This window comes from Maniola jurtina, chromosome 11, assembly GCF_905333055.1.
Source record: "Maniola jurtina chromosome 11, ilManJurt1.1, whole genome shotgun sequence".
Taxonomy (NCBI): domain Eukaryota; kingdom Metazoa; phylum Arthropoda; class Insecta; order Lepidoptera; family Nymphalidae; genus Maniola; species Maniola jurtina.
In genome coordinates, this window is record NC_060039.1 from 448692 (window position 1) to 471746 (window position 23055).

The 23055-nt window shown below is 37.3% G+C and overlaps 1 protein-coding gene across 2 annotated transcripts; it reads left to right on the top strand.

The window, feature by feature from the left end:
• Window positions 1–6411: 6411 nt before the first annotated feature.
• On the top strand, window positions 6412–9205 carry LOC123869306. 2 transcript variants are annotated; one of them, XM_045912170.1, is made up of 2 exons: window positions 6412–8853; window positions 8943–9205. In XM_045912170.1, the coding sequence occupies exons 1-2, from the start codon at window positions 6945–6947 to the stop codon at window positions 8954–8956; spliced, it is 1923 nt and encodes a 640-aa protein (XP_045768126.1). In that variant the 5' UTR covers window positions 6412–6944; the 3' UTR covers window positions 8957–9205. The 2 variants fall into 2 exon arrangements, with proteins under 2 accessions (XP_045768126.1, XP_045768127.1); XM_045912171.1 differs by having other exon boundaries at window positions 6412–6571; window positions 6944–9205.
• Window positions 9206–23055: the final 13850 nt, after the last annotated feature.

Consider the following 23055-nt stretch of genomic DNA (forward strand, 5'->3'; position numbering starts at 1 on the left):
CAAAACTAAGTTAGCGCAATAATAACAGATTGATAAAACACGTCCGCACACTAAGATCGACCGAACCAAAGTGAGTCGAACTCTCGCAGGCCACTTTTAAGATAGTTTTCCGAGGTGGCGCCACCGTTGCGTTCCTCAAAACATTACCAACAGATGTCACGTGACTTCCGTTCAAAAGCGCGGCAAACATGTGCGATAACAGGTAGCAATCGCTTATAGCACAAGTAGATACAAAAATCTGAAAACTTTGAATAATTTGTGGTTAAGAACATCACAAAGTGTTATTTCTTGTGCGAGTTGACTTGTAAAATAATAATTCCTATTAGACTAAAAGTATTGACATCAAATAATAATATATACTGTATATAGAATTAAAGTTGATTAGAGTAGGTACATATTAAAAATAATTTTGAATTTATTAATGTTGAATGAATTGTAATAATAACTAGAATATTATATATTTATAATGGTATGACAAGATTGTATTCATGACTATGTTATTGTATTATTGCATGCCGAAAGGTAGAATTTGGCAGCACCTAACAATAATAGTTTTAAGATCTGTAAACTAACCCAAATTCACAATAAAGATTATTGAATTATTGAATTGAATTGAATTGAGTCCGACTTACACTTGGCCAGTTTTTTTTTTTGGTGAGTACAAAAACATGTGGATGACGGACATTATCTAGCCTTTAGCATTATCTACCTTGTATACAGCGTGATGCGGAGACAGAGGTTAATTGAATCTATTAGTTACGCTGCCCGGCATCGATCTATGTGCTCGACAATAAATCAGTGCTGTGCTTCGAATTAGATTTATTGTCTCTAGGTATTATTTATTGTCTTTATCTAGGACCTGTCTTTATGTTGTCTTTACATTTATTATGATTATTTATTGGCAGATCCTATACTCTAGCATAAACCTACTAGATTTGCTTGTTGCCCATATTATGTAGTTGAATTCGATGAATTAAAACTTCAAGCACTTCAAATATTGACTTCATTCGAATCTGTGACAGACATGGCCTGCTTAGTTGGCAATACTACTTGACTAGTTAAGATAATAATAATTTAAGCTAATCCGTTACTTTAGTTGTCTGTTTTTATGTTATTATATTTTCTGTTATATTATTTTTGTAATTATTTCTAAAAATAAGGTAATATGTATAAGAATAATAAATAAATGAGAGAAAATTATTTAAGCTAATAAGTATTATAAATCCTAAAATGTGTTTCTTTGTTAGTTTGTCTTTAAATAATCACGCCGTAACAGAGCAACTGATCGACGTTTTTGCAAGGATACCTACTACTAGAAGTTACTTTTGATGTCGGGAGATTAAAGAGTTCATACAGGATTTCAAAGACATGAATTTACGCGGGTAAAAAACATCCTGTATGTAGCAACAGGCTAAAGTCTCATTATTTTAAGTACATTGTTGCGGGTACATTGTCCACACAGTGGCGTGAATGTCCCCTGAATGGCTCTAATGCTTATTTATCTTTGTCTAGACGCGTGTAGCCAGCACCCACTGTGTGGCTGAATGGCACACGATCGTTGCCTCGTTCCCGGAATAAGAAAGTTTATTAGAGCCATAGAGTAAATTAAAAAAAAAGTACGATTAGTCAATAATTAGTATTGATTACCTTCTTATAAAAATATGAACATAACGAAGAAAAAATAATTAAGTATTTCATACTTAGGTATTTTTAGGGTTTCGTAGACCTCAACTACGAACAACGTACGAAAACGGAACCTTTATAGGATCTCTTTTTTGTCTGTCTGTCTTTCTGTCTGACCTAGAATCATGAAATTTGGCAGGTAGGTAGGTATTTTACCACAAAAATAAAGAAAAAAATCCGAACATCACAAAAAAAATGTGTCCACGAAAATAAATAATTTACTAACTCACATATTATAATTATGTAGATGGCGCTCTTGTCATTAACTTGCAGTGTTGCACATAAAAATGTTAAAATATCTTGTAGGTGGTATTCCGTACCACCTACAAGATATTTTCGTGTGCGAGTCCGACTCAGACTTGACCGGATCTTAATAACCAAGTCAGCCAGGTAGCCCATTAAATTTTAAAAACTTCTAGCTCCTAGGCGGGTTTAGGTTAAGGCACAACACCGATCACGTATTTCCAAAACGCAAGTGTTATAAAGATAACGTCAGTAATTCTACGGGCGCCATTAAATTTTTAACGTCCTGTCAAGTCGTAAAGTGAATTGATTCCGCCCATGAATCACGGGCGAAATAATCTATCGTTTAAATTATTAAACTTTATCTTTATGGCTTTATTTAGGGACCTATATACTTAACTAGTACTTACCAACGGCTTTCGAGGAGTTATAGGCCTTCCTTAGACCAGGGGGTTACCAAACTTTTGAGCCTGGATCTCACTGATTCCTTCACCAAAGGGCCAAGATTTTTGGTAGCTTATTGTTTTGTATGAGTTTTCTACATTATAAATACATAATCATTATGGGGGTATATCACCCCAGGGTCCCAAGGTGCCAGAATGGCTGCCTCGCACCAGAAAACGCAGCGTTCAGACCTTCACTATGTCACTGTGGACAGATGACATCAAACGAATCTCTGGGAGCCGCTGGATTCAGGCGGCGCAACAGCGTGGCGTATGGAAATCCCAACAAAAGACCAGCCGTGGACGTTTATTGATTGATGATGATGGTGATTGTCATTAATTACTTAAATACCTAAGTGAGTGCAGTCAGCAATTTAATTAAATTAACGATCTATTTTATTAGTTTCAAGATAACATTTGAAAACACAATAGGTGTCCTCGACTCACATTTATCTCCTAATGCGTCATTTCTGTCCAAAAATCTTGTCTTGATATAACAAAACAAAATTTCTAATTCCATCCCCCGCGGGCTGGAAACAAGCGGGAATCAACACAATAAATCTAGGAAACAAAGCTACAACCAAAACAAATTAGGGCCCATATTGTAGCGACTTTCTTTTGTATAATGCTGACCATTCAGGGGCATCATAAAACCATAGAACCCATGTAGATCCCATGGAACGCGTAATATATGGCAGTTTTAAACTTTGGGAACAGAAAAGTGAGAAAAAACAAGTTTATTGTATTCCATATGACGAACGAACAGAGTTTATGTTTGGCGTTATGTTTTGTACAGCTGAAATTGTTAATTATTCAAAATAATAGTTCAAGAGATGACTGAAAATTATCATGAGTGATCATACTAAAACGCCGCCATTTTCCCCGCCAGTAATTACTTACCGCTACAATGTTGGTATTTTCAAAATAAGAGCAAATAAACATCTAGGCTGGTGTACTCCACCTTAGGCTGCATCATCATTCATCAGTCACTGATGACTGATGAATGATGATGCAGCCTAAGGACACGAGCATCAACTCATCACCTACTATTTGGTGTGATTGCAAACAAGCGCATACTAGGTATTGGTACTTTGCTCTTAATTCCCATTTTGATGAAATGATTTCTATTTGAAATGAAGCGTGCGATTTTAAAACCTCTGGCCATTTCTTACTTTTTTTGAAGTCGATAAACGTAGGTCTTTTTTCTTAAAAATTCGTCTAATGGAGATTGATTTCTTTAATTTTTTTAAATAGTAAATAGAATTAGTAAAAGCTTATTTTCATGACGTTTCCGCGGATTATAGCAAATTAAGCGTTATGTGTCTTGAAAATCTTATCGCGTCACATATTCAGGCATATTATGAGCGTAGATCTGAGAGCCTAGATTTTTAGTACCGTAAACTCAAAGATCGGGTGAATTGGGAGAGAATATGAAGGCAAATGGGGTTCATCCTAAGTGGGACCACACTGAAACCAAATCGAGGAAGAAAAAGTTATTTTCATAAGCTTTTGTTTATAAAATGTCTGTCAGCTCTTACACTATTTTACAGTCTCTACAGGCACTAAAATCAGCCACAAAACGCGTCCGTTGTGGCACCTCTAGGCCCTCTGTTAGCCCATTGTTGCTGTAAACTAGAATATAAACAACTGTAAAATATAATTTACAACTTGGCAGCTTATTTATGAGAGCTCCTAAAGAGTTGAATGACTGGCGAGTAGGGTTTGTAAATATTTAAATTTAGTCCACTTGAAATGTGAGCTGAACTTGTTGATGGTTTATTTAGAATAATATTTAAACTGGTGGCAGATTAACTTAAATTCTAAAATAACAAGTGTAAATTAAAAATTTTTAACACCCCCGACAAGTGAAGGTTACAGTAACTAGAAAAGAGCTGATAACTTTCAAACGGCTGAACCGATTTTCTTGGATTATAGCTAAGAACACTCTCGATAAAGCCACCTTTCAAACAAAAATAAATTAAAGTCGGTTCATTAGTTTAGGAGCTACGATAACTTTCAAACGGCTGAACCGATTTTCTTGGATTATAGCTAAGAACACTCTCGATAAAGCCACCTTCCAAACAAAAATAAATTAAAGTCGGTTCATTAGTTTAGGAGCTACGATGCCACAGACAGATACACAGTTACACACGTCAAACTTATACACCCCTCTTTTTGGGTCGAGGGTTAAAAAGCGTTAAAAATTAAAATGTGGTCCAATATTAATGGTTGGTGACTAACTAAGCTTTTGAATAACAAAGAAGCAAAACTCGTAATGGAATATCGTAAGAAAATCGAATAATAACCGAAAATAAGATAACTACATAATTCTTTCTAAGTATACATAATTAGCGAATAAGAAAGACTAGATCTTTAGATAATACCACAGATAATACGCCTGATAGATACAAGTACCTAATACTCGTAGTAATAATGCCGTTTCATTAAGTACCTACCAAGAGAGATTGGAACACATTAAATAACAGATTATACAGTACTAATATTAAAGAAGCTGTTAAGTTATTCCACACAGTATCGACTATCGATATCATTAATATTATAAGCTACGAATAATCACAATTTGTAGAAATATGTAAAGGTAATCCTTTTAACCAATTAATAAAAGAATATCCGGCTGAGATTGTTGTGGGCTCTTCTCAGACCTGGGCGCGTTTGGAACCGCTCTTAGCTTTAGTTTTAAGTTCACATCACCACTATATTATCATCTTACAAGGCTAACAATTCTGACCATCAATTAGAGTATACATAGTGTTACATTTTTTTTGAACAGAGATACCTAGCATGCATCTCAGAGATGGATAAACATCTATGAGATGCTACTTTTTATCCCGAAAAAATTTAAAGAGTTCAATCAACATTGCAAGCATCATCAGTTTTTAACCCCCGACCCAAAAAGAGGGGTGTTATAAGCTTGACGTGTGTATCTGTGTATCTGTCTGTGGCATCGTAGCTCCTAAACTAGTGAACCGATTTTAATTTGGTTTCTTTTGTTTGAAAGGTGGTTTGATCGAGAGTGTTCTTAGCTATAATCCAAGAAAATCGGTTCAGCCGTTTCAAAGTTATAAATCAGCTCTTTTCTAGTTACTGTAACCTTCACTTGTCGGGGGTGTTATAAATTTTTAATTTACACTTGTAAATAAATAAAATAATGAGTATTAAGTTGTTAACTACTTACGAGTAAAAATCATTTAATAGTGTACCGCGTTGAACTTGCTAACCCGCTAATGGCGATCGGGGGTAAATAATCATCCACGTCTCAATTTGTTGAGAAACGCGATCACGCTGTGAGCGGTAATCACGATCTATGGCCGCCGCAGCTCGCCGGAGACGGATAAATCATCTCGGAATGCGAATAATGACACGGGGGATATCAAACTAATTATGTGTTTTGGTCATTGGGATCGTTTGTAAAATGGAAATCCCGTTTCATATCAACCGATAGATAGTAGTATTTTATTTAGATATCTATAGAATTAAATAACCTACCTGAATAATATACCTGCCTACTATAGTAAGAAAACAAATATTCTTTCCACGATTACAAATAATTAAGTATGTATGCGCTAGACCAAATTTCACTTTTTTTTGTATAGTATTCTAAAATCTATGCCCGTAAATCCTAATATTGTTATCAGTAAATTGTTTTTATATTATTATTTGGGATTGGGATTTTCACTTTCTTTTAATAACAAGTTAAAATAAATTGCAGTATGTTTAACATCTAATAAAAATATTTTTAATAAATAGTGTTTCTTTAGTGGCGAAACAAGAGTACCTAGCTCAGATCTTTTTCGGATGGAAGGTGGAAGTATCTTTTATCCGTTACTTTCACCTAAAATGAACGCTAAATAGAACGGCTGTTTTAAAGCCGCCATATTTTGTAAAGATGGTACCACAAGCAGATCAAGTAGTTAGTGCCTAGATAATCCTTGTCTCTACCATTTAATAGCTGTTGTTCAGTGACTAACGGCAAAAATATTTTGTACCGTAGTTGATATTTTCCAGGCATAGTTAGTAGGGTAACCTGGTCTAAGAGTACGCATCCGATAAGAGTACGCATCACCAGAAGCCGTGAAGTTGTTTATGATGCGGGGCTAACTTCAGTCGTATTTTGATGTCAACTGTGATAAGAAGTGCTGTGCGAAAAAAAAATCTAATCCGGAAGAAAACACAGAAATTACGTAAGTTTGAAGATTTTTGCTTAAAATCTAATATATTTTTTACATTTTTCAAGTAATTTTGACACAAGAATGCAATTATTTTGTAAAAATGAAGTACACTGTGGAGTTTTCAAGGACGAGGCCTAGTGCATGCAGCTAGCGTTATTCCGGTCGATGCCGAGAGATGGCGTTGAATTCAGCTCATATACAATTCGGCTAGAGTGTGTATGAGTACGCAGTTATGTACCGTATATGAGTACGCGCGTACTCTTACACGCGACTATTTTTAAGTTTGTTTCGTTAGTGTATTTATTTTTTATTAGTTGCAAATATATAAATAAAAATATAATATGCAATATGTAATTTGTAGGTAATTGTTCATGTTTTACACAGGATGTCAAGACGTCAGAGAAAAAGCGAAAGAAGTCTTTGTACTCCAGAGCAGTGGCTCAATGCTAAGACACGCGTCGAGGCAGGTGAATCAAAGAGGTCAGTTGCTAAATCATTGGGGATGCATGAAGCCACTTTGCGGAAGAGACTGAGGAGATCGTCTCCAGCTTCAAGCTTGGGCAGATACTCCCAAACCTTTTCCTATGAAATGGAAATAGAGCTGTGTAACTACATCAAAAAAGTGGATAGTATGTTCTATGGATTAACCTCCCAAAAAATACGAGAAATTGCTTATAATTTTGCTGAAAGGAATGGATTAGAACATCGCTTCAACAAAGAAAAAAAAATGGCAGGTACGGAGTGGCTTCGGCTTTTTTTGAAACGGCACCCAGATTTGTCGTTACGTGCACCAACCTCAACCAGCGTTGCTCGTGCAATAGGTTTTAATAAGCCTCAATGCAATCGCTATTTTGAAAATCTGGCGAAGTTGTTAGACACGTACAAGTTCCCTCCACATGCAATTTATAACATGGACGAGACCGGAGTCTCTACAGTGCCAAATAAAGTTCCGAAGGTGATATCTATTAAAGGGAAGCGTTGCGTCAACAAGATTTCCAGTGCTGAACGTGGCATCAATGTGACACTCGTGAATGCGGTCAGCGCTGCAGGGAATTTTATTCCACCAGCCTTCATATTTCCACGAAAACGTATGAAGGCCGAGCTATTGGATGGAGCCCCACCTTCCTCTATAGGAATGGTGTCAGACTCGAGTTACATGAATAGTTCTTTATTTGTAGACTGGTTATCACATTTTAAAGACCACGCAAAGCCTAGCAAAGACAATCCAGTATTATTAATACTAGATAATCACACGTCACACTGCACCTTAAACGCGGTTCATTTCTTCCGAGAAAACCACATTCACGCCCTGACAATTCCACCTCACAGCAGTCACAAAACTCAGCCACTTGATCGCTGCATCTATAATAGCCTCAAGATTTTTTATGCATCAGAGTGTGAAAAATGGATGCGTAACCATCCTGGTCGAGTAATAACCGTTTATCAAATTGCACAAATATTGACTCCAGCTTACCTTAGAGCAGCTACTCCCGCAAATGCCATACAGAGCTTCAAGATAACCGGAATCCAACCTTTCAACCCGGACATTTTTGGAGAAGAAGATTTCTTAGCTAGTGCAGTAACGGAAAGGCCACTAATAGAATCTCATGGAACACAGATTTCCCAATCAGCTGATGAGCTACCAGAAAATATGCCTTTGACAGAATCCTGTGATGAACAGATTGCCCCGTCGGTTGATAACTTAGGACAAAATCTACCTTCAATGACAGAATATAATGAAGCAAACATTTCCAAACCGACAAATGATTTGGTACAAAATATAGACTATGGGAATAACGCTCCCTGCAATTCTCCGCAGCCCTCGTGCTCAACAAATTATACGTCTGTTCAGCCGTTGGTTGAGATAGAAAGAGTGCGTACACCACCTGCCTGTTCTATCCAAAGCATGGAATCGCCTCATGTACCCCTCGAAGATGTAGTGCCCCTACCACGAGCTGAATTTCTTTCAAGATCTAACCGCAAAAGGGCAAAGTCAGATGTTTTGAGTGGGTCTCCATACAAACTGGCTCTCGAGGAGTCTATGGCTTCAAAGAAAGTGCCAAAGAGTGTCCCAAAACCAGATTTAAAATCACTTCCTAAAAAGGCCAAAAAACTTTTTAAAGTGCCAAAGAAAATGCCAAAAAAAAAGGTTTGGAGATGCCCAGGATGTACTGAAATCTATGTAGACCCCCCCGCAGAAGACTGGATAGGATGCTCAAAATGCTCCGAATGGTGGCATGAGGCATGCACGACCTATGAGGGTCCAGGAAATTTTATTTGCCGCCTCTGTAATTGTATACGTATGTAAAAATATAAAATATAGAATATAAATAATAAAATATATAAAATATAAAATATATAGTTTTATTACAGCCTCTGCAAGTAAAAAAAAAGTAACACACGACCCGCGTACTCTTATCGACGTACACGCGTACTCTTACCCACTAGTACTTGTAAGAGTACGCAATTCCCATTATTGATTAATTTAATTATTTTTAGCGATACAACGTAATTTTGCCTTTTTTTATGTTATTTTATGAAAGATGTTTAAATTGTAGACGTAATAAATGCTTAGTGGATTACTAGACTTCATTTTGATTTTTTTAGAATATTTTGAACCTTAAGTGCGTACTCCTAAACCAGGCTACCCTACTTTAGTATAATTTTCCATGTCAGACACCTTGACTTTCAAAATAATTAAATTTCGATACATCTTATTCAAAGTCCCTCGTTCCAGCGGGTGATCCTGGTTTTTACGAGTGATTCTTAAATTAAATTACATCTCCATCGGGCACCTGTTGACGTCTGCTATGACACCGGGAGAGGGCAGCACAGTCGGCCGGTATAATTGATGCGCGGGGCCTGACGGACCCCCGCCGGAGCGCTGGGTCACGGCTTAGCGTACAAACTACAAGCTTACAGCGGTAAAACCAACTGTCTGACAACCCTTAATCCAACATTTGACAGTGTTAAACTTAAATTAACTGTAATCAACTAGTCGCTTGGAAATATTTGAAATTACGTAGTGTTTGTCGTATTTTGTGTTGACACAGTTTTTACTATTTTGGGAGCTAGCTGTCTGTCAGTTCTGTGGATATTATTTTTTCAAACAAAGATCACACTTATTCTTGAAATACACAGATTTGATGGTCACACCATCAAAGCTATCAATTTCGAGCTTGAATAAATTTTAATTGGTACCTTTTATAATATTAAGTAGGTACTTAAATTAGTATAGATTCTCATAGGAATTATAAAGATATTATTAGGCAGAAGTATTCCCGCTTTCGCTTGTGAATTGTATTCTTTATCAAAGTTTGTATCCCAATCTACTGACAATCTATGGTTGCCAAAATAAAACATTAGTATTATAACAAGTTAATACAATGCGGCGTAGAGCGATACACCTGCCCTTAATGAGTAGATTTCTGGGGCGTTATCTGTTTTGTTTTATGTTATGCTACAGTATTATTTATGACATCATAAAAATTCCCTTAATTTGAAAAAATATAAGTGGAAAGTTATTAATAACCGTTAGTTGTGGTGTCCAAAACATGTTTTTATTGAAATTATCTATTTTGAATCGTTACCTGTGATATCAACTACATAATTGGATTAGTGTTAAGTGAAAATGAAACAGTGATACGCGACCCACTGGTGGGTGAGCTCACTGTCATACTTCACATCTTCTGATCATTATATGATGTGCTCTAGCCATACATCGATAAATCACTCACTGCACAGGTATAAGGTCAGAGGCTTTTGAATGAAACGCCAAATATATAGAGCAATATATCACTCACTGCGCAATTTTAAGGTCGGAGACCCTTTGCGTGACACCGATTACTGTAGCTTACATAAAGTACCTACTACCTCCCTATCAGCAGAGCATGGGAGCATTGGAGGCTCAGGCACTATACATTTCCATACAAGAATTTTATACACGAGAGCGTAATCAGTTGATATCAGAGTCTATCGTTGATAGATCAGTTTTAGTCCACTTACATTTTATAAATATATACTTATATAAAAGGAAAAGCTAACTGATCTGACTGGTCTATTAATGCACAGCTCAAACTACTGGATGGATCAGGTTGAAAGGCATGCAGATAGCTATTATGACGTAGACATTCGCTAAGAAAGGATTTTTAAAAATTAAACCCCTAAGGGGGTAAAATAGTGGTTTGAAATTAGTGTAGTCCACGCGGACGAAGTCGCGAGCATAAGCTAGTTAGAGCTTTACGAACATGAGAAGTAAAAACCAAAATTTTGAATAAGCGTAGCAACAAAATGTACCTCTTATTACAATTTAAAAAGCAAATAATATTATAACGCTTGTTAACAGTTTTCTGACAATGTAACTTCAAATCCGACGCATAGAGTGTGTAATGAGCTGCAACTCTGGCGCTGAGCGAGGGAGAGCGGAATGAAATTACCCATACAAAAGACTCGCGGCCGCTCCGCGGGGCGCCTATTATCGCGCGTGTATGCCGTAGCGCGGGGACTCGGTGTCCAATGAAAACTATCGATATTTTACTTACTAGCTGATGCCCGCATATGCGTAACGCATAGTGTCTTGATAGTTGGTTTCGAACTTGCAATCCTCGATAAACAACCACGCGATCTAGTCACTCAACAAAGAACTCTTTTATCTCATAGTTTAGTTCAGTCCGTCTGTTCGACTGTATATCACATATTACATCTTGCCAGCCTGCGAGTGATATCTCGTTGAATAGCTATTTTAAACTCATAGGTTTCTCCAATCATTCAAAAAAGCTACCATTTAGGTACAGGATAATGACTATCAAAGTGTCAATTTTACGTAAATGTTTCCGCAATCCATACTAATTTTAAATAATAGATCAGATTTTATAATAAGTACCTACTACCTACAAAAGTAAAATCAGTAACTTTGTACAGTATTAGCAATAGTTCGTTTATGATGATATACAAACTTATTACGAGTTTATAACTATAACGAGTTTTATTCCACTAAGATAATGTGTGTAGTTGATCCAGTCTAAACTTGGAACAAGCAGTAAGTAGGTATAGTGAGAGAAAGCAAAATTCTGTTTTGTTTAATTCTAGCTTTCCGTTCATGAAAGAAGTTTTTTGCCAGCACTATAGAACTAGCCAGCAGAAAACCCTGCTTTGCATATTTGGTATAAGTAAAAATATGGTCGGTGTGCAAAAGTATCGATATAATTTCCAAGTCCCTAATCAGTAGAAATTGACTTTTAAATTTAAAATATGCCTTATGTGTTCCTTAATAAGAGCTGTCTCATACGTAAATGATACGCTTGAAGATATCTTTGTTAAACAAATAAATACACTTCACAATTGTTCACAATGCATTGAGATGTTTATCGGGTCAATTTTACCCCCGACGCTGTAGGGGGGTTACTTTTAGGGAAATAATTGAGTAGGTATTTTAGATCCACGCACAAACAGATAAACTATAACAACTTTAAATGTAACTTTAACAGGGCTCTCTCCGTCACTTACTCCATACAATCGTAGTTCCCACTTCATTTGAATATTAAGCAACCGAAGTCCATAAAATTTTGCAGACATATTCTAGGAACTAATATCTGTGCCTGTGATGTTTTAATTTTTTTTTAAATATGTAGTTTATAAAATTACAGGGGCTCAAAGATTTTTATGTGAATTTTTAAGACCGCGTAACTTTGAATCCTAATATTTTAACGGAAATCTGGAAAACCACAGGCATTAGTTTCTAGAATATGTCTGCTTTCATGGACTTTGGTTGCTTAGTATTCAAATGAAATTGGAACTACGTGTGTATGGAGCGAGTGACGGAGAGACCCCTTTTAACAAGCCTCAATAGTTCAACGGCTAAGGAGCGGACTGAAATCCGAAAGGTCAGGGGTTCAAACCCCACGCGTTGTACTTACTATTGTCATGGCTCGTGTTCACTCCGAGCAAACCTAAGCTACGCTTAGTTGGATGGGAAAGAGGAATATAATTAACATGGCTCATAATTTTGGTATGGCGCTTCACTCAGGATTCTAGATGCAACACCCTTGCTACGCTCGGGAGTTACTCTAAAATCTCTCGTTACGCTTGGGATTTATCCCGGCGCCCGTGGCGTAAAACATTACTTTACCCCCATGTTGTAATTGGAGTAATCATGGTTCTACGCGGCAACCTACCGGAATGTTAAAAATCGCTTAGCGGCTCGATTTTGCCCATGGGGCGTAACTATAGCCACCGCCACTGCCACCAGTTCAAACCTGACTCAATTTCTTCTTCCTGCGTCGTTCCCTTAATTTTGAGGATCATGGCTCCTCTAAGATGCAATCTTTGCTACGATGTTCCTCCATTGCTCTCTGTTTCTTGCCGCGTGGATTGCATCGCAGATAGGTGTGTCGACCGCTTCTTTTTCATTTGGTCTGACCAACGTCTCGGGCTACGTCCGCGGGGTCTCTTTCCTTCGAACTTACCAGCGACCATAAGTTTTTCAAAATTGCTGGCGTTGTTCCTTGCGATGTGACCGAAGTACTCAAGGGTACTGAGTCAATTTAAGGATTGTAAATTTAAATGAGCTCTTATGATAGCACATAGCTCACCACTGCGCCAGGAAGGGAGGTGTTAGACAACGTAACGTGTTATTGATAGAGAAGAGTAGCCAAGTATCTGGAATGGACACATTCCCTTGCTTTATGGGCGATAAAATATCGAATGGTCGATATGATCGGCCATAGCTTTAATTGTCGTGGCCCACCGCGCGTTAATTTGTATTTTACGAGTCCCTAAGCCCGGGACAAACACGACAAGCGGCGGGAACTGCGGGGCAAGATGACAGGAAAATTGCGTGCCATAATTTGATTTGTGAAGCATAAAAACTGCCATATTCCTTCCAAGTCAGTTCGCTACTATATTAGATTGCATTATAACTTACCACCAGGTGAATTGCAGTTAAGGGCTAACTTGGAGTTGAATAAAAAGATTGATTATGAAAACTACTATTAGGTAACAATGTGGCTAATTCTGTTAACTACCCTGTATACAATCTCTAAACTGACAGGTATGTCTAGTACCTAGTATACTTTTCTGCAGGGAATAGTATGAATGTGCAATATCAATTTAGTTGAGAGGTTGTGTACAACAGAATTATCCTTTAGCAATAGAAAAACTAATAACAAAAAAACAAAAACAAAGACAAAAGCTCTTTAAAGCATTTTTAATAGATTTAATGTACTTTTTGGTAATTCATACATTCATTTTTTGATACTTTATTCTTTGAAACTTAGAGCTAAAAAATGCTATTTTTACGCAATCGACCGGGTTTTTCAGTCTTTAACTTTGATGATGAAACTAATCCCATATATTTTCCTATATTATACTTGGTCTTATAACCAGGGCTCGCTCTTGGAATAGAATATGTTTACTTGCCGTCACGCGTTTCATATGTAAGACCCTTTAGTTATTTTGTCGCCGTGAGTTTATATACTGGTTCATTGAAACTTTATGTGTTTGGAGTTATGTTCCAGTTTAATTGGGGAAATGCGTAGCAGTTAAATTTAACTGCCGTTCGGTTTCCCACTTCAAGATAATGTCTCACTTTCTTACATAAAGTCCTTTAGTGGTCTTTTTACCCGACTACTGCAAAGCCGAAAGTGTTATTTATGATTATAGCAGTTTTTGTATGGTTTGTATTTGTGTGTTCCACTGTAGCGCCTAAACTACTGAGCCAATTTTGATAAATGAGATGTCAGTCGATTCGTAATTATGGTCCGGGTGACATAGGCTACTTTTTATACGAAAAAAATCGACCTGATGAATCTAACATCCAAAATAGGTAGTGGGAGTCTCTAAGATTTTTTTGCTATTGTGGGATATCAAATAATGTAAGAAGAAAAAATAATATTGCTTTTTTAGTTCAGCCACATAGCTTTATGCCATAAGGCCATAAATATTGGCATCAGGACTTGGTAATATAATAAAAAATTTGACTGTGTATTGGCAAACAAGACCATCTACCAAGTAATCACAATACATCATAAATAAAATAAATAAACACTTCTTATTCTTATTCTTATTCTTATTATATTTTTCTAAGTTCACTACTAACGTGAGTTTTTCCCTTTAGTATTTTGTATCCTTATATGAAATCGGGTGATATTTAAGAAAAGAAAATATATTTAATAGGTGGCAACTGGCAACCCTACTGACATATCACATCTGGCAAAATTGACAAATAACTCTAAACGACTGAGTCTGTAAAAACAATGCATAGCATTGATTGAAAAGAAACAAGCTTTTTTTCCGAAGACCGAATCCAACGAGTGCCAACAGGACCCTATTACTAAGCTCCCGCCGTCCGCCTGTCCGTCTGTCTGTCAGTGGGCAGTATCTCATGAAATGTAGAATGAAGGTAGATAATTGAAATTTTGAAAGATTGTGTATTTATATTGCCGCTATAACAGTAAATAATGAAAATAAAATAAATAAAGGGGGCCTCTATACAAGAAATGTGATATTTTTAAAGCGTCTCTTTTATTTTTTAAACCAAATTACATTTAAAAGTACATAATTTTCAATTTTGTGCGATGGTATGGAACCCTTTGTGTGCGACTCCGACTCACGCTTTCTATTGTATATTTCTATTGTAGCGTATAAGTTGCTTTCGAAGTAAATATACCATATTCTGTACCATATTAGTACTTTGTAATAGGGTTCATTATTGTCTATTTCAAGTATGCCATACCTACTCCCACTGCCTACCTGCTCTGTAAAAGGGTCTATTATTATTTTCTATTTTCAAATACACCATATTAGTACTGTGTAATAGGGTTCATTATTGTCTATTTTCAAATATACCTTTTTATTACTTTGTAGTAGGGTTCATTATTGTCTATTTTCAAGTAAGATAGGCGCTTAAGTTATTCGAAATTCACTGCAAATGTAACTTTGTAATCACGCAAGTTTGCAATCTTTTTATATAGGTTTACAAAGTTACTTATGCAGTAATAATTAAAAATAAGTATATCTTGAAAACGGGACTGAAATTCAGATATTTTTAAATTTTTCCTTGCTTTATACTCTAAACACTTACTGTGTGCAAAATTTGAAACTTGTAGGTCTGCTAGAAGTACCTTAGAATTTTGATGATCGGTGAGTGTGTCACTTACAGAATCAAGGAACTTTGACTTGTAATAGTTCATAAACTACTGGTTCAAATTAAATGTAATTTGGGCATATACCTGGTTTTACTATGTCCTCTTGGTCACTGAAAATTCAGACTTCTAGCTTTATCTGCAACGAAGTTACAGGGGGGTCGAAAGTGACACGAATGGGTTCGAGAAAAGGATGTTACGGTGTGCCTCTAGCTCGACTTGGCCCGGGGGCACTACCGTGCCCCCAGATATTGTGAAACAGTGGGAAAGCGGCGCGTTCCGGCGTCGTTAAAATTGTTATGGGCATAATCAATTAATAGATGTCACCGTGCTTTTATAAGTGGCTTTACTTTGACGTTTATTGCCAGGAATGTCAAATAAAGTGACCCTGGCCAAGGATATAATGTACTTCTAACCGATATGCGGCAACGGCAGCCAACATGCAACTTTCAAGGAACCAAAAGCTTAGTTTTCTATAAACCGCTGAATCCGAAAAATCTGTATGGTGCAACACGCAGCGTGCGATATGCACCGCCCGGCCTCCCACTGCTAAACATGCAGGAAAAACCAGCCTTTCCTTCTACTTCGTGGACTTTCGCAAAGTAACGACTGCTTCTATATAACATTTCAAAGTTCTGTCATATCTCACACACTCCAGTTCAACGGTTTCGTCCAAGGCTCCAGGACTACACTACTATGTTACGCCCAAAACAAGTTGGACGATAAGACAAGCCATTAACTGCGCCTCTGGCACATAAAAGGCAATTAAACATTATGTCGTTAATAACATAACAGGTGGTCGTAAAGTTTTATGCATTTTGGACCTCGACTGCGCCCGCCACCATGGAACGATCACGAAGGAAAGAAAAATAAGATTATATTTTTTCAAATTATGAATTCTAGACATTAACACCATCATCATCATTGTAAATCGATAGACGTCCACAGCTGGGCATAGCTCTCTTGTACACCGCCCCCGCTTGATGTGGTCGATCCACCGAAGTAGAGAGGGGTTTGCCGAGTGCACCGCTGCGCTTCCCATGCGCACATTGCCCATTAGGCAGGGCATATAGTCCAAAAACCCATTGACGCTGGGCTTCCAAGGTAACTAGAATGGAAACTGGGATGGAAGCGCAGTGTTGGCAGACTCTCCGCAAGGTAGACTTCTACTTATTCTTGAAGTGCCGCCTCCTACCAGAGGTTGGCAACCCTTAGGGATATCTGCACCTTGGACGCTGCTGCGGGGAAAAGGGATCGCGTAAACTCTTGCGCCTCGATGTTCTTGATGTTCTGCAAGGTGGACAGACGACATCAAGTCGTGGCGGCAAGACCGTGGCGTGTGCACAAGAGACCTATGCCCAGCAGTGGACATCCACCCGTCGATGACGATGATGATTAACTGTGACCGCCATTTTTTATGCTACCATAAAATGCATCAGCTTGCATCCTCGACGCGACGAGGTTAATTGTCGCCTTGAGATGACAAACGCGCAATTAAGCGTCGGCGTCGTGAAGATTCGTAATCAGGCGCAAGTTGCGCACGCGCCGGCCGCGGCCGGCAGCTGCCAGCCTCACTTCCTCTGATCTTTGACTCGACCAATCAAACGCATCTGCCGTCTTCGCGAGCCCTCGTCATGGCCTACCTCTCCAATTACTGCTGACCTCTCCTCATAGGCGAAGACCTGGCGGGAAATGGCGGGATGAATGTTATCTACTCATAACATATCAATAATGAAAAAATCATGGAAAAACGATTTTTTCCATTGCAATATTTTTTAAATTATTATGGGTTTTTGGAAAATAAGGGTTGTAGTCAAAGATTGGGCTGATTTTGTAAAATCTTGTTCGCGAATTTGCAGTATTGACAGGTATAGTTAATAGTAGCGCAATTTTGCTGTAGGTATTGACATGTACTTAGTCCGATATTGCATGTTTTAGACTGAACCTTCCACTTTATAAAACTGTAAATAGTTGAAACAATTTTGGCAAAAGTTATAGAGCAAACTATAGGTTATCATATCAATTACTATCTGTCATACTTAAGGGAATAGGGAAGTTAAAAGGAACTCATATAATACAAACGTTTTCTAGTTTATGTCAAGTACCTCCTTGAAATGTCCCGCTTGTTCTCGGATAATAACTAACCACTCCAAAGATGATATAGTACAACAAAAGCTCATCTTACACTGGTCAAGATACCTCACTAACAATGTTACTCATACGGTTAGATCAGATCTTAACGGTACTGTCTTAAGTTAGAAAGATCTAGCAAGTGGCCGCAAAGTTAAGTTTGTAAGGAAATATATTACTCAATCCAGTGTTGGCACGAGATTATGAATTGAAGTGGTTCGCGATCAACTAGCTGCTTCCGTCGCGTCAGATGTTTACATCCTCATACATTGTTGTATAAGTTTGTGAAACTCGACATTTTCAAGAGGTTAGGATGAACTGAGCCATAGATCTACTGCACCCGTTCATTGTCTGCTCTGCTGTTAAGAGATTGAATGGACTAGCCTGGAAGCACACGCATAAAATAGTTTCAATTTTATTTGAACTACTTGATACCCATAGATATGTTTGATACCAAATGTTACAAAATGTCATTCCTTCAAGCCTTTCTATTATATTGCTTTTTTATCATTTTTATTATTGGGTTGGTGGTAGAGTTTATCTTGACTGTTATGAAAACTATTCTGCTCCTTGCTCTTCTACAATTTGTTATAAATCTTTCTGAACGCAACTATAGAATAGAAGACAGAAGCATTGTAAGATGTCAAAGAATACCAACTGAACTGAATTGTCAAGCAACTAAAAATGTAAACATGTAATCCAAAATTAAAAGCTGTATGTATTTCCAAAGGTGAATAATGAATCACAATCAAAAAAATAGTATCATTGTAAATAATACGTTAGGCTTATCAAATGTCAACAGAAGTTATGAAGCTGAAAAATGTTCGCGAAGAACGCTCGTTCTCAGTTCTGGAGATGAAGAACGTATGGCTGTGGCGAGTTCTAGAGCAAGGTTGATGATGGATTTGGTCAAAAACCCCGATGACTCGTCCAGGGAATTTGGATCTTATTACCGTGGCAGAATAAGCGACAATAATCCTGTTCATTTTATGACATCTCACACCGGTATAATACCTGTTCCAAAACGAGTCGTACCAACCTATCCTTCTCTAGTGCAGAACTTACGCTGGGATCCCTCCGCGGAAACAAACTGTGAAGATTCTCACACAGAAATAACTGAGGAGCAAAAATTCCACTGCAGGTGCAACAAATGCAGAATGAAACGTTGCCAAGCTCGACAGTATCTTCAAGAAAACAGAGATTACGCTGTTAGGGATAATATGCCTCAAGAAAATACCAGAAGTTTCGCTTTCAGGGACAACATCATGAGGTTTACAGACAACAGCACCATGACACCGCAACTAACAGATGCATGCTGCGAAGCTTACAACCCTATAAATAGAACACCTAACACTTCAGACGTTTATATATCCACGTCGGATATGGATATCAGGGAGAGGATACAAAATCAAACGTCTTCGTGGTATCCTCCGCCTATTCTGAAGAAACGTGAATGCGATACATGTTGCTACCAAAGTTATGGCAATCAAAATAAAAGTTGTGTACCTGTGTATGATGAACTTGTAAGGGACACTAGGGACAATGATTATGAAAAACTTTTAATTTCCATTCCAAAGAGAAAATTTATCAACACACATTCTTGTCTACCTAATAGAGACAATTTTGTAGATAATGAGAATGGTAGAAAAAATCTGTATAATGAAGGAATTAGTGATTCTATAGCTGAGAACACCATTCCACAGTTTCTTGGATGCCCTATGCGTATGCAGCCGCCAATGAAAAGTCCAGTAAGGAAAGACTTCAGTCGCTTTCACAGTCCTATTAGACCCTCTACGAAAATTCAATGCAGACAGGCTACTGATAAATACGTTGGTGAAAGGGAACCCGGAATTCCTTTTGCTCATCGAAACTATTCTAAGTATCATTATGATTGTAAAGAGGCAGTTAAAAAGGTTAATTTTCGATACGATGATGAATGTACTAGGCACAGCCTAGTTGTGAGTTCGAGAATACCGAGGCCTACTCAAGCGAGTAGAGTTCTTTGTGATCGAACATCTTGTAAATTGCCAAAGAAATTGTTGACATCGGAGCGAGGTATCGATTCGTTTGTTGGTAGTAAGGGTATGAATATTAGAATTTGAACCATTTTATTCTTGTAAATAAGTTTTGTACTTTGCGAAATCTTTCTTTGTATGGTAATTATTACTTTGTTTCCGTATCTTGAGCTGAATTATGTATTTTAAAATGTTAAGGTAACAATTAATAATAAAATTCATTCAACATAACTATATTATTTTTGTTCCTAGCATCGCGTATGTTTTCGGAATTTAACCAGGGTAGATCTATTCTGGTGGTAAGTCACAATGCAATCTAAGATGAAGCGCGCTAGCCGTAAAAGGGGTATGGCAGTTTAATTAAACCCATACCTATAATCAGTTTCTCTACGTGGCATCGTAAGAGTCCGCCAAATCCCTTGACGGCACGCCGTACTGTGCCACCAAGGGATAATCAGTCATAGCCAAATCTTCCTACCAGACCAGTCCTGACAAAATTTAGCTAAGAATCGTACCCGGGACCTCTTACTTATAAGATCGCTCGCCGCTGCGTCAGGGAGTTACCATATTTTACATGGTTTTCGTTGCATATGCACCACCTAGACACCTAGGGCGTAGGAATGCATCACTGCTGTTCATGAATCACAGTAGCATATGCAAGGCAGAGCAAGTTGAGCGAGGGCAAGGGTCAACAGCTGCGGAGAAAGCGCCTTGATTGGATAATCTGGACGCAATTGCTGCGCGGACGCCGCCGGGGTACCCAACATTTTCGAAATTATATTTTTATTTTGTTCTGTCCCGAAACTCAGTTGTAGGAAACTAGCTGATGCCGGCAACTTCATCCACGTGGATGTAGGTTTTTAAAAATTCCGCGGGTTTTGCGGGATGAAAAGTGGCCTATGCCACTCACATGTCTTTATTTCAACTGTTTTTGATAAATAAAATACGTCATTAGATTCGTTTTGATAATGTATAACCTATGTATAATGTCAACAAAAATATCACAAGAGTATACAATAATCATACCTACTTAATAATTTGACGGCGCGAGTGTCACTGGATAAGTACATAAAAATCTTAAAAATCAAAATGGTGGATTGTATGCGCTTTAATGTGTGGGCTGAAAAAGATGCACTGCACACTCCAGTCGGGGGTTTTTTTGAAAACTTTTTAAATTACTTGTTTGTTTGCGAATTGTACCGAAGTGTTGCACCCCTGGCTGGGAGGGCTGGCACGCGTCTGCGTTGCAATCTGCAAGTCGGTTAACTTTGTTATTTATACTGCTCTCATTGTTTTTCATTGGACATGACCCGGGTTCAACTGTTACTGCATTAAGTATGCATTACCATCCAATCGTTCTTGCAATTCTCGTTTGATCTGTTGCAATCCAGAACGCTTTATCTACTAATAGATTTGCGGTTGACTGCGAAGTGCGAACCATAGCTGATATTAAAGAAAAGATTTTTCGCAGTAACGTTTGAAATACTGTTTGCTATGTAGGTAACTGTTAATATGTGTTGCAACTTGGATCAACAAAAAAAAGACAAATTCATTCATTATTCAAACTTGATATTTAAATAAATATACAGAAGTTATAGATGGATCTGTTTACGATGGAGTTCATTGATTCAAGAAAAATTACCAGGCCAAAGTCAACAAGTCAGCAACTGTGCATTGAGAATGGATTTTTGGAAATTAGTATCACTGATTGAGAAAATAAGGAAAACTGAACGCTATAAGGGTGATGGAAATATGAACTCTCCAACTCTGAAAATCTACCCATAAAGTAAATGGTTCAACTATTTTAGCTATCTTCCCCATAATTAGCCTGCATACATCTGCACATTTAACAAAAAACACTAATGTTCCGGTTCCAAAACCATACCAATAATAATCATAATATCACTAGTAGTCCCCAAACAAATGTCCGTAAACTAAATTAACCGAGGTGTAAATGAAGATGATACAATAAAGATAGCTGACGACCATCAGTCATAGAAACGACCTATCAGTTTACCCGATCGCATGCTTTTTTGTGCAGCCGTTCTACGTTTTGTTTAGAATTGATATTTTATAGGGTGCCCATCATTTTATAGTCGGATTTTACGATGATGTATTTTTAACATGGCTTAAAAAGAAGTATGGTCTCAGTTCGACGTGATTTTTGAAGTTGTTACTCTAATAAAAGGCCATTAAAACCAATCCTATTTCAATGTTTCCTTTTTAATTTAAAAGAATATACCTACCTACTTATCTACCGTTAAGTTGGTTTCATTTAAAATGTTTATTATAGTTCTATTTAAGTATATGGAAACTCTTCAGTGGACACCCCCTTAATCAATTTAAATCGGACGGACTGGACGTGGGTTTGACTATCAGATTGTACCTACATTAGTCGCCATTAGTGATATTAGTTAAGGAATTGGGACTGTAAAAAAATCAATCTTCTAAGTTATAAAATTTACCTGTGCCGCATAATTCGACACTTGCAAATAAATCAAAAATAACAGTAGACACTTCACGTTGACCTCTAGAATCATTTTTAGAAAGAAACAAGGTCTCATATCACAAGGAAAAGGAAAATCCGAGAAACCTTAATTTGTAGTTTTATAGATCACATCGAAGTTATATTATCACAGATTTGTTTCGTATAAATCGAATTATTGTGTTATATTCAGCCGTTCTGAGTTTTATTTTGGGTTTATAGAGTCCCTATCGTTTTATGGTCAAATTTTACGATTGTCAACTAATGCAGATGATGTTTTATGAGGATTTTAATTTATGTCTGGAGTGTTATTTCGAATCTTAGGATAGAATATTTATTTTAATTGGGAGTTTGGTTTTAGTAGGTAGGTACAGGTAGTACCTAGGTACAATGTTACATTATGTATACCCATGGGGATAGGTATCAACTTATTAAGAAGTGATTAAAAATATCTATGAAGATTTTTCCTTTAATGTAAATTGCTGACTGTCTGCTGAACTTTCTGAAAGTACTCCCAAACGAAAATTTTATAAGATTCAAAATCAAAATTATACTGTGTCTCTACCACCTGCTTGGACTGCAGATTCTTTTGAACTCATAAAAACTAAACAGTTACAATAAGTACCATGTAATAGAATAGAATAGAATAGAATAGATTTTTATTCAAATAAACTTTTACAAGTGCTTTGCGGTTTACTGACGATAGTTGAACGTGACAACAAAGGC

Bases quoted from the DNA above. Each gene is read 5' to 3' on its own strand.
- LOC123869306 (XM_045912170.1), top strand. From the start codon at position 6,945: ATGTCAAGACGTCAGAGAAAAAGCGAAAGAAGTCTTTGTACTCCAGAG.